An 18,393-nucleotide genomic window follows, 5' to 3' on the forward strand; every position below is an offset into this window, starting at 1 on the left:
AAGTACTCACTATAACACTTATACAACTTCCCACTAACAAACACTTACACATACACACTCACTCTAAAACACACACATACAACCCTACATCATCACACACGTAGACACTCATTTTAACACACACATACACATTAACTCTAAAACACCCTCTTACTAAAACATATTAATTCCATTACACCTTAACATCATCACATCTTACCTACGTTTACCATGACTGAAGCCTTTGTTAAGGTAGCATACCCCACTGTGCATCTGCCCCATCCAAGTCTAACCGACCATGTTTGAAGAAGTTTGGAACAGCCTCCTTGACCAACCTGCCCCTTTCTGTTCTTAATCAATTTCTTTTAATTTGTTTGTTTTCATCATATTTTCAGAACTAGGATGTCTGAGCAAAGACAGCGTTCATTGTCAACGTCTGGTGAGGCATTATATCAAATTCTTGGCTTAGAAAAAGGTGTGACTCATGATGAAATTAAGAAATCCTACAGGTATGTGTGGTGTATATAAACCTTGTCAATGTCTATGCTAAAAGTTATCATTTTACTTTATACTGTCAAGATTACACATTTTATTTGGAAAATTGCATTTAAAAACAAAGATATAGCAAGCAAATACACAAAAAATCACAATTACAAACTTTTATCATTCTCAACATCTAGAATTACCTAATCAAGCCACGGCATTATTATTTTACAAATGAATGTACTATGGTCTAGATCAGGGGTGGGCAATTAATTTTCCCATGGGGCCACATGAGAAATTGGAATGGTTTTAGAGGGCCAGACCTCTACAAACTACAAACTCCGAAGCCTTGTCCATTTTGTTAACTTATGTGCTGTTTAATAAAGTTATTCAAGCCTACGTCATTGGTAGAGGTGCTTGAATAAGTAAGGCCTGAATAACTATTAGCACAGCACAGAAGTGAACAAAATGAACAAGGCTTCGGAGTGCATACCGTATTTTTCGCTCTATAAGACGCACCTGCTGATAAGACGCACCTAGATTTTAGAGGAGAAAAAAAAGGAAAAAATATTTTGAGCTAAAAAATGGGCTAAAATATTTATTACAATAACTGAATAAGCTATGAACACAGTAAGACACACGCAGTAAGACACACACAGACACAGTAAGACACACACAGACACAGTAAGACACACACAGACACAGTGAGACACACACAGACACAGTAAGACACACACAGACACAGTGAGACACACACAGACACAGTAAGACACACACAGACACAGTAAGACACACACAGACACAGTGAGACACACACAGACACAGTGAGACACACACAGACACAGTAAGACACACACAGACACAGTGAGACACACACAGACACAGTAAGACACACACAGACACAGTGAGACACACACAGACACAGTAAGATACACACACACAGTAAGATACACACACAAACACAGTAAGACACACACACACAGTAAGACCTCCCTCCCTAACCCCCCTTCTCAGTATCTCCCCTCTAATTCCCTAACCCCCCCTTCTCAGGATCTCCCCCCCCGCCCCGGTCACTTACCTTAAACTCCTGTGTTGGAAGCGTGAGGCGTTTGTCTCGGGTGCCGGCGCTTCACTGCTGATCGCCGGCGTCTGACGTCATATGCCGGCGCCCAGCGTAAAGCGCCGGCACCCGAGACAAACGCTTCCAACACAGGAGTTTAAGGTAAGTGACCGGGGCGGGGGGGGACACCGGACTCATTGGTGAGTCACCAGGACACTCTTTGCGGGCCGGTCCGAGCTATTCAGCGGGCCGGATGTGGCCCGCGGGCCGTGCTTTGCCCAGGTCTGGTCTAGATTCTTAGTCTGCTAGTCAAAAAGAACATTCCCTACACTATGAAACATAACTTAAAAGCATGTGGGTTATTAAAGAATCATTTTGTTCATTAAGTGCACCCGAAACCAAATTACCAGTGAGTCCTTGCTCTAGTGTGAGTCATACATAAACCAAGTAAGTAGGGCTGCAACTAACGATTATTTTAATAATCGATTAGTTGGCCGATTATTTTTTCTATTAATCAATTAATCGGATAAAAAATGCATTTTTTTTTAATTTAAAATAATGTAATAAAAAACGTACAATTTACACTTTCATCTCTGTATTGCAATGGCCTCTCTCTATTCACCTTCTTATTTTACTGACATAATAATAAAAGCTACAAGAACCCAAACACAGTGTTTCTCAAACTAGGTTTTAATACAAAGTTATTAGTAAATATTAATTCATATGTTAACTATTTTTCATATTTAATAAAAACTGAGAAAAAAGCCTTGTTTATATTTTCTTTTATTTACCAAACTGCCCCCAGTTATGCCCCCAGCTTGCCACTCTGCCCCCATATATGCCTTATACCTCTTATATGCCAGAGATTCCACTTTGCCCCCTGATATGCCACTGTGCCCCCGATATGCCTTATACTCCTTATATGCCAGTGATATGCAACTGAGCCCCCTGATATGCCTTTTACCTCTAGATATGTCTTATGCTCCCCCTGATATGTCTAATATCGATATGCCTTATACCTCCTATATGCCTTATAACTTCCAATATGCCACTCGCCCCCATTGCCACAGCCTCCGTTACTCACCTTCACTTACGCTGAGGCTTCTATGAAGCTGCAGTGAAAGTGCCTGTTAGCAACGGAGGTTCACAAAATACCAGGCAGTCGGGAGAGAGGCAGAGCGGTGTATGGGAGGGGGGAGGAGTCAGAGGGGTGTATGGAAGTGGAGGGGAGAGGCGGAAGTTGTCTGTGCGTATCGCACGGACACCCACCGGCCGACAGTGAGGGGAATCCAGGTCCCCTGCAGCGTTGCGGGGGATCTGGATTCTAGTGTTATAATCCGATCTCTGTTTGAGATCGGATTATATAAGGAGAGGAGTTTTTCAGAGCATTTGCTCTGAAAAAACCTCTCTTTATAATTGATAAAAATCGATTTGACTAATCGATAATGAAAATCGTTGATAACGATTTTCATTATCGATTAGTTGTTTCAGCCCTACAAGTAAGCTTTAAAAAGATGATTCTGCAATGTCAAGTTAGGTATTAGTCACTTATGCGAGCTAATAGAATAAAATGAAATCTTATTTTCGTAAAGTTATCCTGGAATATGTTATTGACTAATCATTGGGTAAATGGTACTTCATATTGCATTTTTACTGTTTAGTGAATCATTCACTATCCTGTCTTCATATTTCCATACCGGAAAACTTCCCATGTTAGTTCACTAGGAGCTCTCTCTCCTTTGCTCCACATGGAATCCAGTAGGTAGGTGTTGTTAGCCCCCATTATATCACAAATGAAGTAGAGCGTGGGTTGGCTTTTTTAGGCAGGTAAGCTTGAGAGAATGGCACCTGTTTGGAAGAAGCTAGGTTGGCGCCAGGAAACTTGATTGAAAAGATAAAGATGGCAGGGTCACCACATATCCTGGATTATCCTGGACATTCCTGTACACATGAAACCTATGTCCCTGAATAACCTTTAGAAAATGTGTTCCACCTGAATGTGTACATATAAAAGAAGGTACACCCTCTTTGAATTCTTACATATTACATGATTTATTCAACAAAAATAAAGCCAAAATGGAGAAGCCATGTCTGAAAAACTAAGTACATCCTTACTGCTTCCATAGTAATAAGATGCTAAGTAGAAGACAGGTGCTGCTAACCAAATGCCCTTGATTAATTGATCATCAGCAAGTGTGACCATCTCTATAAAAGCAGTCTGCTGGTCTGGAGCATTCAGGTATGTGTTAGCACAATGCCAAGGAGAAAGGATATCAGGAATGATCTTAGAAAAGCAATTGTTGCTGCCCATCAATCTGGGAAGGGTTATAAGGCCATTTCCAAACAATTTCAAGTCCATCATTCTATTCAAAAGTGAAAAACATTCAAGAAAATTGAATATATACATATATATACCTAAAACAATTGTTATGGTTTTCAATAAAGAGATAAGATAGAGAAATTCAAAGAATAACCGTAGAGCAGAGAAATAGATTATCTGCGTAGTATGCTAAGTTTTCATATTTGCCTAATTGACACATTTATATTCCTTAGTTGTTTAAAGCACCAAGACTTCAGAGACAGCGCATTGGGAATTTAAATGGTGGAAGCAGACAAATCCTTGCAAACTCAAACTTCACTATATAACAAATCCATTGGGAGAGGAACAGCGATTCTGTAATTTACTCATATTTCTAATCAGTGCAGTTAAAATTTGTACTAAACACATTCTAGTAAACTGCATTAAAAAGATACAGTTCACAAAAAAATTGTGTTGAAATGACATAATTTTTAGGGGGACCTCAGCTGTAAGAGTAAAAGAGATGTAGAGGGATTTGGGTCAAATAGGTGGACAGTCCGTCCTAAAGAAGGACGTTTGTGAGGTATTAAATTGAACGTCACGACTGGCTCGTTGTTTGAGCTTACCTCCATTTAGTTTTTATCAATGCAGATCAAGTTAGGTGCTTAATATAAATGTTTTTGTTGCTAACCCAAGAGATGTGTTCAGAACAAAGCCTTTGTTCATAGAAAGGTTCCTTTCTAATACTTTTTCACATCATACTGTTTTCTTTTTCTTTTATGGTTGATGCTGGGCAGACACTATTTCTACTAACTAATCTCGTCATTGCATAAAAGTCAAGATGCATGGAATTATGATTGAAAAACAAATTGAATCCTCTTTAGATGGAATTTCTTATATAAATGCAAATTACTATTATGGAATAATAAGTGGAAACTATCAGAATAAACCAATACCAAACAAAAATCTAAACAGATTACTTTAAACTATTTTGCATTGGTACGACCTAGACAAGCACTAGGAACGTCAGTTTATCTGCCAACCTCAGATTTACATACCGTATTTGCTCGATTATAAAACGACCCTGATTATAAGACGACCCCCCAAATCTGAATATTAATTTAGGAAAAAAAGAAAAAGCCTGAATATAAGACGACCCTATAGGAAAAAAGTTTTACCAGTAAATGTTATTCATGTAAACTATTTTTTTTAATAAAAGCTATGATTGAGAAAAATATTTTGGTTTTATTTCCTTCTATTTTCCAACCTGCCCCCCAGTTATGCACATCTGCCCCAGAAATGCCTTATACCCCCTATATGCCACTGTGCCCCATGATAAGCCTTTTAACCCTCTAAATGCCACTGTGTCCCATGATATGCCTTTTAACCCTCTAAATGCCACTGTGCCCCATGATATGCCTTTTAACCCTATATGCCACTGTGCCCCATGATATGCCTTTTGACCCCCTATGTGCCACTCTGCCTCCAGAAATGCCTTATACCCCTATATGCCATTCTGGAATTAAGGGGGTTAAAAGGCATATTATGGGGCAGAGTGGCATATAGGGAGTTTTAAGGCATTTCAGGAAGCAGAGTGGCATATAGAGAGTTAAAAAGGCATTTCTGGAGGCAGAGTGGCATTAAGGGGGTTAAAACGCATTTCATAGAACACTCTGCCTCCAGAAATGCCTTATGCCCCCATTTAACAGTCCCTCCCCCTCCCACCTCCAAACTTACCCGTGCTTCTGACTCCCCTGTCATGTAGCCGGGGCAGCGTGTAGATGTCTACGCGATTCGCGTAGAGAACTTACGCTGCAGCCGGAAGGAGGTGTGGCTAGCAGCGGGGGTTGTCTGCGTCCATCGCCCAGACCTTCCCCGACTGTCAGAGATCAGAGTTCTCTGGTGCGGGGAACTCTGATCTCTGACAGCCGGGGAAGGTCTGCGCGATGGACGCAGACCACCCCCGCTGCTAGCCACACCTCCCTCCGCTGCACACCGGGGACTCAGAAGCACCGGTAAGTGGGGTGGGGGGGTTGGAGACAGGAGGATCCAGGTCCCCTGCAGCTGCGGGGGATCTGGATCTTAGTCGTCTCATAGTCAGACCTATTTGAGGTCTGATTATAAGACGACCGCGATTATTAGACGAGGGTTCTTTTTCAGAGCATTTGCTCTGAAAAAAACCTCGTCTTATAATCGAGCAAATACAGTACTTCTTTTTTTATAGATACATTTTTTTTTTAGCAAAGTACAGTAAATGGTTATCATTTAAATCATAAAAAAATTAAAAAATGTAAACATTTTCATTTTAAAATATTTCTTAAATGTAAATATATATATATATACATACTGTGTCTGTCTGTATATATATATATATATATATATATAGAGTGTATGTATGCCTGAAGGTGAACTTTTTAACTCCTTGATATCTCTATGCATCATAAAAGACCATTCTCCCCAAAAAGCTGACCTGGTATAATGTGTTGTTAAGTTAGCTACATTACTTTAAGGAACTCCCAACCCATTAACTATACATTAATCAGGGTCATCTGAGCCTTTCTTGTATGAGAACCTAATTGGGGTATACTAATATCAGGTAGTTGAAAACATTCTCCTAAAAAAAAAATAACTTTAGTGATTAGACAGAGCATTAGGTAGAGTTGCTGCCTGGTCCAGTTGGCCTTTTCTATTTGCAGTGAGGTCTATCTGAAGGCTGAAGTTCCAAGATCGTATTGCCAAGTGGCTCTCCAGATGTTGTGGAATATCAATTCCCATAAAGCTTATCTAGCCATTAGTACACTTATTTCTGCTGGGTAAAGCTGGAGAGCAATCTCCAAACCAGCCCTGACCTAAATGAAGTGAGATTAAAATTACACATCAAGCGTTTGGCTTCTGATGTGGTGTGATATTGATCCATGAAATACAGTATCAACCTTGTTCACCCTAGACTAGGAATTAATTGCATTTTATAGAAACAATTAAAGCTTTTTGGTAATATTGTGTTACACGTACATGTGTTGGTAGACTATTCCCCACTAGCATAACTGACATTGTTTGCAATATGTGCCATAAACACCCACTTAATAGCATAGAATAGCATATGATCTATTCAACAATAACATGATGTAACTTAATGAAATGTTGTTTTCGAACCTGCCTACAATGACTGTAGACAGCACACAGTTACGGCTTTTATTTTGTATTGGCGCCTTCAGGCCAAACGTTCACCCTGCTGCAAGTATCTGTGTCATGCACATCCCTGACATACCTGGGAACTTTCAAAATTAGCTGACCCTGATATTCTTGGAATATTAACCCTTTTAATAGCCCATCATGCAGATTTTATATAGTTACTTATCAAATGTGTTACCCAAATGGCTCTAATACCGGCACTCATGGAACCACTGACTCATCGTTATTTAAAAATACACTTTATTGGATCACCCAAATTCAAGCAGAGATATCAACTATATACTGGGGACAAAAGTACCAATTGAGAGTTTTATATGTGATCACAGCAGTCTAGAAAAGCAAGGAGTCAGCTCTAGACTGAGAATCTGCTCCTTTGCCCTGAGACCTGAGAGTTTTAGGTATGGTCCTGTAAGGAGAATAGCATCTCAGCTGGACTTAATATGAGGGTATTTGTATTAAGTTAAGGATGAATAAAAAACTAAAAATAAAGAGAAGAGAGGTGTCCCTCATTGCCTTATATTACCTCTACAAACCCCACTCCTATACACTTTCTTAACAAGCATCATCTCAATCATTTGCATGCACTGTAAAGCATGATAGATTGTTGTATATGGGAATATGTAAAGCTTTCAGGTGGGGTTGTATGCAAATTCATCAGAATTTTGTCACAGCCTTAGAGAAACCCTAACGACTTTGTTATTTTTTTTTTTAATTTAAGCAGGCAAATATAATTAATTATTATAATTAATAATTAAGTCTCAAAAAATAGAAATGCACCCCATACCCTAATATGCTTTTGACCCACCTGTTCTATATGCATAATAGCTTTGGTGAAGAGTCCCCTTCACCTTGCTGCCCTCCTTTATCTACCTATAAAGGAAACTGATTGATAAACATTTTTTTATTGTATTACATACATTGAACCTCAAGCAATCAAGCTTACAATATAAATATAAACATCATAAAGCATAATGTACTAAACATATGAAAAATAAAACAATCTGTACTATAGGTATACCATAGCTTTATAACAGTAGGTGTACATTGGTTTGTCTTGACAAGGCCTTAATTTTTTTGGTAAAATTAAGGCTTCTTTCTACCAATAATAAATAGCATTTAGGATGGCACACAATGATATATTGCAACAACACTGTCTTTTTGTTTTGTCTTTTATGTAGCTACAGTAAATGGTATTACATAGAGCATGGTATGTAAATGTGATGAAAATCATAATGAATACATTTTCACATACAATATATATATATATATATATATATATATATATATATATATATATATATATATATTAATACATATAGTGCTTGTGTGGACTTTACCCCAGTTTACCCCAGTTGCTAATCCTCACCTTTATCTTTATGTGGAAACAGAAAGTGGGAGTTCTGACTCATTAATTCATGGGCTTGATGGATAGATGAGATTAAGATAAGAGTATTATAAGCAGAATCAGGGCGAAGGGAGTGTGGAGAGGACAAAGCTCCTGCTGATCTTCCCCCTCAGGGAAATTAAGCCACCAGGACCACAGTGAGCACTTATTACTTGTGTACCCTGGAAAAAAAACATGTCAAGTATCTTCCAAACACACAATTTATTAAAAGTATATATCAGAGGTGAAGAATATACACGGTGAAAAAAAATGATCCATCGCCACTGCAGTTTCCTACCCAATATTTAATGAGTCTTTCTAAAATATTAAAAGACTAAAATATATAGTTGAATTAACACATTATGTTGAGAAATAAATATAAAACACACGGTCAGAAGAACATAAAAGGTGCAGCATTTTTATTTTTATTGCTATTAATAAAGTATGTTGTATCTAAAGTTTAAAAAAGTAAATGGAATTGCCATCATTAATCATGGGGATAGCATCAATAGAAATAAAAATGTTAAATCGTTCCATTTTCTATAGGAAAATGTTGATATTAGCTTAAATTTACTAAACCAGTAATGCATGAATAAAATATTTATTTAACAATTAAGCAGCTATAATTCAGACACTGTTTCTGCCAGAACCCTTGAATTAACAGTTTAAAAATATATATATGGCCAGATATGTGCAAATGATATATATATCTATATATAGATATATATATTCATTATTTAAGTAAAGCGCTACATCAATTGTTGGTGCTATATAAATAAATGATAATAATAGTCATCATCATGATACAAGCCACACTTTTCTATATCAGGCAAGACAACATTCTAGTTTTCATTTTCATTTCCTTTCCTCTGGAATATTCTCAATAATTCTGGCAACACTTAATTATTTGATCATTCTGCTTTCCTCTCTTCCGTCTGCCACTTATTCTCTGAGGCAGTCTGGTCCTTCTTCCTCGATGCAATAAGACAAATTAATTTTGAAGGTCTTACCAGTTACTGTAACTTCAGAAACTAATTTTCCATTTTCGGGTCCAAGCGTACGTTGAAATGTTTTATAAAACCTTTGTTTACTCCCAGAAGGTGACATCTGTCATGGAAAAAATGCAAAATGAGGGAAATTAGGTTTTACGTAAGAGACCGAGAAGGAATATTTACATAGCATTCATTGTTAAAAAGTGACAAAAGTGGTTCAGCCATCATTATTAGTAATTATGAGAATGTTAAAAAGCACTTAGGAATTAAGTGGATGTCTCCGAGGAATGACCGTAGAATTAAATTGTTTTCAAGAGAAAATGATTCATCCTCTTTGATGGCTTTAATAGGTATGTAAATAAATGTAAATGTTTTGTTATGAATGTAAAAATATCACCAAAACTGTCTGTTATACCAAATCATTTTTAAATGTATTTTTACTCCTATCATTGCTAATTAGTTTGGTATTTCTTACAGCACATGGTCTAATTTAGAATTAATTCTAATGACACGGGTGCATCTGTGTTAAGAAGCTTTCATTAATTTCTAAATGTTTTTACATTTTAATTTCTTTTATGTCTGATCACATTTTTCAAACCTTGTTTTCACTAGATTAATTATGCACATTACTAAATATTCATGTTTTCGATTCTCACAATATTAGATATATATATATAGCATATAGGTCTTTTTTCAAATATATATAATTTATTATGCTTTAACTAAGTTCAAGAATTTAGTATTAAATACTGTAGGAAGTGATAGTAGACAGAGCGGGAGGAATGCTCCACAATAGGAAAAGCTGGAGATTAGTAAACCCGAGAATCTTTTCTGTTTTCGTTTAACTCTTTTTGTGTCTATTTGCCTAAGGTTGAGTAACTGCAAATTTACATTTTGCCTAACTCACATATTAATTACTGTTACTCACATTTACATGACAGTGACAGTAAACTCAACTCAACTTAAGTTGCTGTGAGTTGAAAAACAGCATCCACTTAGGGACTTTAAAATATATATATATATATATTAAAAAATGATATAAAGAAAAGGGTCCTGATAATGCTCTATAAACTAAGGAGGGTGAGTGGAGGGGCTAATAATTTGCATAGGAGGTTAAATATAATAAAACCAACCCTATGGGCAGACACAGAACCAAACCCCTCTGTTACTCTTACCTCCCATCCTTGTATAAGGTAATAGTGGAGAAAGGAAAAAAAGATGCAGAAAAGATGAGCTAAAAGAAATAAAACATCTTAAATATATTGAGTTAAACATTTTAAGATTTTCCTCCTTGTCTGCAAGGTAACTTCTGAGTAGTGCTAGACAGGGTGGCTCAGGAGGCAATTTCACTCCAGGCCTGTCCAAAAGTCTGTACTGATACAGGTCGGCCTGGTACTTTGTGAACAATTTTGTACTGCACCGGCAGGGACACTGTGCAAGGGTGAGGGAAGGGATATCTATGTATGTATGTATGCATGTATGTTACAGTGAGAGTGTGTGTGTTAGAATGAATGTGTATGTGTGTAAGTATGAATGTGCATGTGTGAGTATGTGTTAACATGGTGTGTGTGTTTGTATGTGTAAGCGTCAGTGTGTATGTGTGGTAGCATGAGTGTGTAAGTTTGTGTAAATGTGAGAGTTTGTGTGTAACTATGCGTGCCAGTGAATGCAGGGGGCTAATGTAGCTACATAAACTCAGAGCTCCAATACATCTGAAAAGGGGACTACTGAGATGTTGAGAACTTATGGCTCTACATCTTATCCTATGAATGTGTTATCTGACTGCATGTGCCACAAGCATTTTGTTTGTGTAACTAATTACTACATACAATTATAATTTTTTTTAAAGAAAATTAGCACTAAAGCATCATCCAGACAAGAATCCTGATAATCCTCACGCAGCAGAAACATTCAAAGAGATCAACAATGCGCACGCAATCCTTAGTGATTCATCAAAAAGGAATATTTATGATAAATATGGTTCATTGGGGCTGTACGTCGCAGAACAATTTGGAGAAGAAAACGTTAATGCCTACTTCATGCTGTCTAGTTGGTGGGCAAAGGTGAGATTTTTCTAGTTGTTTATGTTAAATACCAGTTGATTTTTAACAAGCAAATGTTTAAAATAATACTGTTTGCCCTGAGTGCTAAGTTTATGAGTGATTTGTTTACTGAAACATGTTGGCCACTTGGATGGTGACCCTACATTTCTGCATGATGTATATGGTAGTTCAGAGGTCAGGAAACCACAAACTGTACATAAATAATTTGCCTTAATATCCCAAAATCAAGAGATGATATCTACCTGAGCTATACCATACTCATTAAAAGGACACTCCAAACTATATATACACTTTGTATGATAGCATTAGCATGAAAGCACTTTTTTGGGACTGATAGGCTGCCTCAGTTGGCTGCCTCAAGGGGCAAGAATCTTCAGACCACAGAGGAAGTGACAATCTACCGCTCTGTTGCTGCAGCTTCTGCCTAAGGTAATTACGTTTTTTTAACTAATACACACAATGCCTACTGGAATAGAATAACAAGTCATCACAGCTAGGAACTGTACATATTACATTTATTGCAAACCCTATATGGTGTAGAAAAAAAGAAATGGCTTGCTGTTCCATATTACATAGGGAATATAGAAAATTCTGGTTTTTTTGTTCGTATTTCAAGGTGGATGGTGAGTAGGATGTCACTACACATGTAATGTACCATTAAAAATGGTAGTAAATGGACAAATTAATTCTGATTTATTTTTCTTCAAACCGGTCCCATTTGTTCTATTTAGGGTCTGTTTGCAATCTGTGGACTCTTGACTGGCTGTTATTTTTGCTGCTGCCTCTGCTGTTGCTGTAATTGTTGTTTTGGAAAATGCAAACCCAGACCAACAGGGGGAGAGGACTATGAATGTTATGTGTCTTCTGAGGACTTAGAGGAGGAAATCAAGACAGATATGGAATCAGGTAAAGTAAAAACAAAACAAATCACTGAGTGATGCCTTGTTCTAAGGAGTTCTTCATATGCTTAAAAAATCATAAATGTATAAGGTCCATTGGTAGAATATGGGCGGCTTTCCTGTCATATTTTTCAAGCTGATCCTGATCCAAAATAAACTGTATCTGCCAATCTGTATAATGTATGTGATGTGTGTGTGTGAATGTGTGTGAGTGTGTATGCTTATATGTATGAGTATATGTGTGTGTGCGTGCGTATGCATGTAAGTCAGTGTGAGTTGTGACAGACCCTGTAGCATGAGGGCCGTAAATGTCACTGTTAGGGTTCTTAAGCACAGTCCTCTAGGGCAATAAGGCTCAGTAACAACTATTTATTTTCAACTGCTCAAATGAAGCACCCCAAAACAAAATCATAAAATAAAGAAACCTAGCTCCTAATTGGAGCCCTCTCTAGCTATACTATGCTGGCCCAGACTGACCGGCTTAAATATCCACTAACTAGACCTCCCAGCCAGACCCAGCTAAGCCAGGCTCTGGAAAGCTCCCCAGACAGCACACACAGCCAGGTATTGCCTCACTTGGCTCAGGAATAGTCTTCTCCAGGGCTTCACCTTGCCCTGTGAGCACTGTGGAACTCCAACAGCCTCTAGTCTCCCTGATCAACAGCCTCCAGGGGGTTTTAATGCCCAGCACCTGTGCCTGATGCCGGCCCCATATCTTCTCTCAGCATCACAGGGTATATGTTTATGTGTAGCTTGCCTTATGGTTAGGTCCCTATTAGGAGAGTCTCAAATTTTAGCTTAGTTTTTCCATTGGAGAGGAAAATATACATTAGCTTGAAAATGTAAACATTGTGATAAATCTTTGCTACACATATACAGGTCTCTTCTCCATCTCAACAGATCAATTGAAGACTCAAGCCAGTGTTTTATTTGCTTTCAGGGTAGCATCCTTGTAAAAACATAGGAAGCACAAATGTCTTTATCTGGTCAATACAAAAAAGTAGCAGTGTATGGAGCTTCTTAAATAATTTGTGTATGCAGGAAAAACCTTAATATTCCACAATTAGATGAAACATTTAATTAAGGATCATTTAATTGATTTGTATGATTTGTATATACATGTATTTCATTATCCTGGGTCTTAGTGATGAATATATTGTGACAATATTTTACTGAAAATGTTCAGTTTTAGTGCCAGGAACACCACAGAGTTGCTACACTTTAGTTTTTGGTCAATTAAGCCAAATTTCTTAAAGGTTTGCTTGAAATGTAGCTAATTGTAATGAAGTTATCTACATGTCTCACGGACAATAATGCCTGCCAGAATATTGGCAGATATGTTTCCTCAAAGGTCAAGTTAAGTCTCTAGGAGGGAAATTAAAATTTAATGAAATCAGTCATCCAACGCAATGCCATGCTTTTGAAGCATATTAAAGTAGTGTTAGATCAGTTCCTAGTGCGTTGGTAAAGGAAGGCTTATTAAACATATATTAACCCACTAAAAACTAGTAGAAAGTATAGAATAGCACCCCCAGAATACATATATGAGTCTACATGTCCACATATAGGTATTAATACCAAGTATATAACATATAAGTATGTTGTATATATGAGCTCTGTGTGGTTTGGAAAGAGGAAAGTGTGCAGGTAGCGTTCATTGCATTCTAAGAAGCAGTCAGTGGTAGCGTGTGTACCCGAATTTACTAACAGCCATTTTACAGGAAAAAGATGCTAACTGCACATAAGCGCAACATACAGATTTCTTTTTCCACCACATAAAAGGTGACTACCTAGACATTCACCCATGTTAGAAGATATTACCCCTTTAACAATCTATATAGTAGAATATAGTAATATATAGCATATACTACTAGAATCTCCAAATAAATCTGACATTACTTTCAGAGAAGATAGTGGAATATTTTCTGGAAATTGAAGAACATTTTTAAACAATCTGCCTGTTCTTTATAATCAGAATACATCCCATCAAACTATTTTGCATGACAAAATCTTTAAAAATTAGGTGAAAAATGGGAAAAAAATAAATGGTTTTATCCTATAACATAAAAATATTCTATTGTTTCTCTTAAATATCAGTATTTAGGGGGTGTGGGCACCACAGGGAAAAATATTTTACCATTTGATTTCTGCTGGAATATAGAGTATTTGTAGCTAGTTCCATTACTGTAAATTTTGCATTTTTGCTCAATATTTATAAAAACTGCAACTTATTTCTATTCTGCTTTGCACATGCTAATCATAAATGTTAATGATAATGACCAGGTATGCCTGTGGGTGTTTGAAGACATTGTGGATCTGTCTTTCTACTTCCCCTGATGATGTCATAACACCGGATTGATTAAGTTGGGCGCCAGCAGAAAATTTTTGTTCGTTTTCACATTGCTTTCGTAGAAAACATTTTCTTCATACTCAACGACATTTGTCTGTCTTTGGTTTGTACAAAATTCATCCACCATTTTAGTGGAATGAATGAATGAAGATTTTCGTATTGCGCACATTCGTTTTTCTCGTCCAATGTTCCATTCATTCATTTGTTTATTCTTTGGAAGAATGGACGAAATGGTAAAGATCGGCACAAAAACCCATTTGTATGACAATGAATGCGCAAGTCTAATAATCATCCAAAGTCAACTTAAATAAGTCAAGTTGGAATAATTCTCATCAATTACTCATGGAGGCTAGAAAACAGGGTCCCCTCTACAACTATTTTTATTTTAACAACCCCGTCTTTGTCCCTTTCCCTACTTGTATATTTGTTGATAATGTAACTCTTATGGTTTTTGTAGAAAAGTAGTTTGGCAAATTACAATAAAAGTATATTTCCAGTCATATTGCAATGCCTTTTTTGTTTAGTATTTTTAGAAGTAGCACCTTATTGCTGTTGTGAGAATTGCTTGCTCTTTACATGAAAATCATTATGCTTGAAAAACCCACTGTGATATAAGGAGACCAATTCATTCAATAATTTACATACAATATATATTTGATCTCCATAATATAATAGCTCTAGCTTTGAATTGTAATCATTTTTATGACACTGCATTTCAAAACCTCATTTTCAATTATTAAAGCAAGGTACGTTTCTAGAATTAGTCATATCATTTACATTTTATTTTAACTCTTAGTTTGTGTTATGCCACTCCCTCTACAGATATTGTTATTTCTGATTAATTTAACACTTTTATAATTAGTTGTAGCATTAGAAACATTATTCCTAGTAACGCTTAAATACCAGACAAATTCAGACTAATAATTCTTTAAGCAAATAATATTTTGACTCATTTCTAATCTTTCAGGGAATCCCAAATGCTCAAGTATCATGTGACACAAATAGGATCACTGATACAATCACACTGACAATGCAATAAAAGAACATATGCTATCTGCCAATATATAGACGTAAAAAGATCAATAATACAGCACACTGTATTCAAATTGACTTTGAGAGACATTGCTAAATTGTTTCCCCTACAGAACCCAAGATAGGAAGTAGATCGGCTCTAGACAGGAACCCAAGAGGTTTAAGTTTCATTAAGTTGTGATTGACAGATATGCTAAACTTCCCTTGCTAAACATGCTAGAGACCTCACTTAATGTTTTGTCTAATTTGGAAATTCACCAACCAAAGTAATATAGAAAAAACGGTACTATATAAAAACATCTAGTAATGAATTAGCCTTGTGACACCGGTACAAAAATACAATTGTATGCATATAACTTATTATTATTATGTGTAGTAAAAAGTTTTTTTGGGGTTTAAACCCCCCCCCCAAAAAATGTTGTAATAAGTGTACTTGCTTTAAACTCCAAATATCACTATATATCCCAGAAACCGAAAATGTTCAATAAAGATGCATGTAATTCTCATTGATGTGGTACCATGAAAAATCATTTAGCTGCAGGATGGGGTCCTCAAGGTTTTTTGTAAGGACATCAACTTACCTGAAAATCCCATGTGTTCCACTGCATTAAATAATAATTTATTATGATCTATTCTTTCTCTAGCTTATGACTCTTTATGGTAAATGACCATCATTATTCAAAGAAGACTGTTATTGTTTTACCTATAGAATTACTCATTCTAGCCTTCATTAGCTTTGTCTTATGTCATAGTTGAGGTCACATCAGATTAATACTATAAATAAGTTGATTATTGCCATAATTTTCCTGGGACATGTACTTGTATTTATTGGTGACTGTGTAGGAGCACATGGTGCCCTTTTAATATGATATTGCATAATTTTTGCTATGTTATAAAGACATATAGATCATACGGACACACAGCAAATTTAGATTAAATAAACTACAAAAACGGGGTCATAGTTTTGCAGTTTTAATATAACCTTAGTTTTCCAATAGTCTGTGATAGCAATGAAATGTGCAGGAGCATCAGGGGCACCAGGTTTTCTTGTTCTGTGAATATTTATTAAACCCTGTTGTATAGTATGTTAAATCTTTACTTGGAATCATATGCAGCTCCAAAGAAATGTGTATTGTTCTCTACATCACAGAAATCTTCTGTGTATATATATATATATATATATATATATATTATACAGATAATATGGTGGATAGATGATATTATCTATCCACGAATCTACCTATCTATTTCTCTATTTCTAGACACGTTCTTGACCCAGAACCTCTTTAGGTGATTTTTTAGCAGCCAGACAACTTTTTTGGCTTGAGAAAGACCTGTGTGTTGAAACGTTGCCTGTGTGAAATGAACTCACCTTATCATTTGAGTGCTGAGCCACTGCTTCTTTATTTTGAACTTTTTTGGACAGTGACACTTTTTTTGTTATCTTGGTTCTATTTGTGCCTGAGGTATGTTATTTATTCAGAATGGAATTGGGTGACAGCATTGTTGTAAAACCACTCCTTTTTAAAGCTTTTTTTGTTATATGCACTACATGGAAGGAGGCAGTAAATTAAAACTTAACATTTGTTAAACTTGTTTTTTTTGTTTCAGATGGATATACACCAATCGTAATGCAACCAACAAATGCAAATGAGAAAACACAGCTGATTGGAGACAATCAACGCTCTTATCAAACAGACTCATAGAAATTATTGCCCACAAAAAACATTGGATTAAATTGGAATAATAAGATTAACTTTAATAGTAATTACAAAGCATTATATCTACTCAAAATGTGCACACTACATTCACATTACTGTTCATTTAAGCTCAGACACTTAGCATTTAGAGCATAGAATAATTTTCTTTCAAGTCTAAGAAAATGGAATGCTTATTATTAAAATCACTTGGTGCAACATGTTAACTCACCCAATTGTTTACCGATTTATATTCTTTTACATACAAAATATAGGCAATTCAGATGAGGTTGTGCGATAGAGAGATAGAGAGGTACAGCTGGACAGTGCAATGCATATTTATTAACTTGACCCATCACTTTTCCCCCAAATTCCATATTTCTATATATTAAATAAACGTATGTATTGGTGTTTACTGTTAAAATAAGCATTGTGCATGAACGTATACCACAGAACAGTGATTCGGTTTGATGTTCTGCTTCTCCCCTATTGATAAGCTGCTGATTGTTGTTGATTGGTTCACCTAACTTCTAATATCAAAATCTTTGTATGCTTTTAATCTTAGTATGTAATTTAAATATGATAACCAATCATTTGCAATAATTTAATAAATGCTCAATGTACAAATATAATTTGTTGGTCGATCTACTTTCGTGTAAAATAACCTCATGGTTGTTTTAACAGCTTTGGAAACTTAATCTGATTATCAGGGCCAGACTGGCCTACTGAGAAACCAGGAGATTTCCCCATTGGGGTCCATTGGGGCAGATGTTTGCAGGCCCCAGTGGAGTAACAACAAGCGAACCTGCATCTTACCGCTGTGGCGAGCAACCACTCTTCTACTGCCCAGAAGAAAGCAGGATCTCAGAGGGGTCACATTATGTTGCATTGCATGATCTTGCTGTGTTCTGGATGGTAAAGGAGAGGTTGCGTCACAGAGAAAGATGCAGGTGAGGTAAGGGA

At 36.4% G+C, this 18,393-nt stretch overlaps 1 protein-coding gene across 1 annotated transcript; it reads left to right on the forward strand.

Annotated features, from left to right (window-relative positions):
* The first annotated feature begins 381 nt into the window (after positions 1 to 381).
* On the forward strand, positions 382 to 17,439 carry LOC149305445 (dnaJ homolog subfamily C member 5B-like). Its single transcript, XM_089477391.1, has 4 exons — positions 382 to 488; positions 11,239 to 11,452; positions 12,184 to 12,358; positions 17,345 to 17,439. Exons 1-4 carry the CDS (start codon positions 382 to 384, stop codon positions 17,437 to 17,439), a joined length of 591 nt encoding a protein of 196 aa, XP_089333517.1.
* The last annotated feature ends 954 nt before the right edge of the window (positions 17,440 to 18,393 follow it).

This window comes from Sceloporus occidentalis, unplaced genomic scaffold (genome assembly GCF_023333645.1).
Source record: "Sceloporus occidentalis isolate IW3139 unplaced genomic scaffold, rSceOcc1.0.p SCAF_11, whole genome shotgun sequence".
NCBI lineage: Eukaryota > Metazoa > Chordata > Lepidosauria > Squamata > Phrynosomatidae > Sceloporus > Sceloporus occidentalis.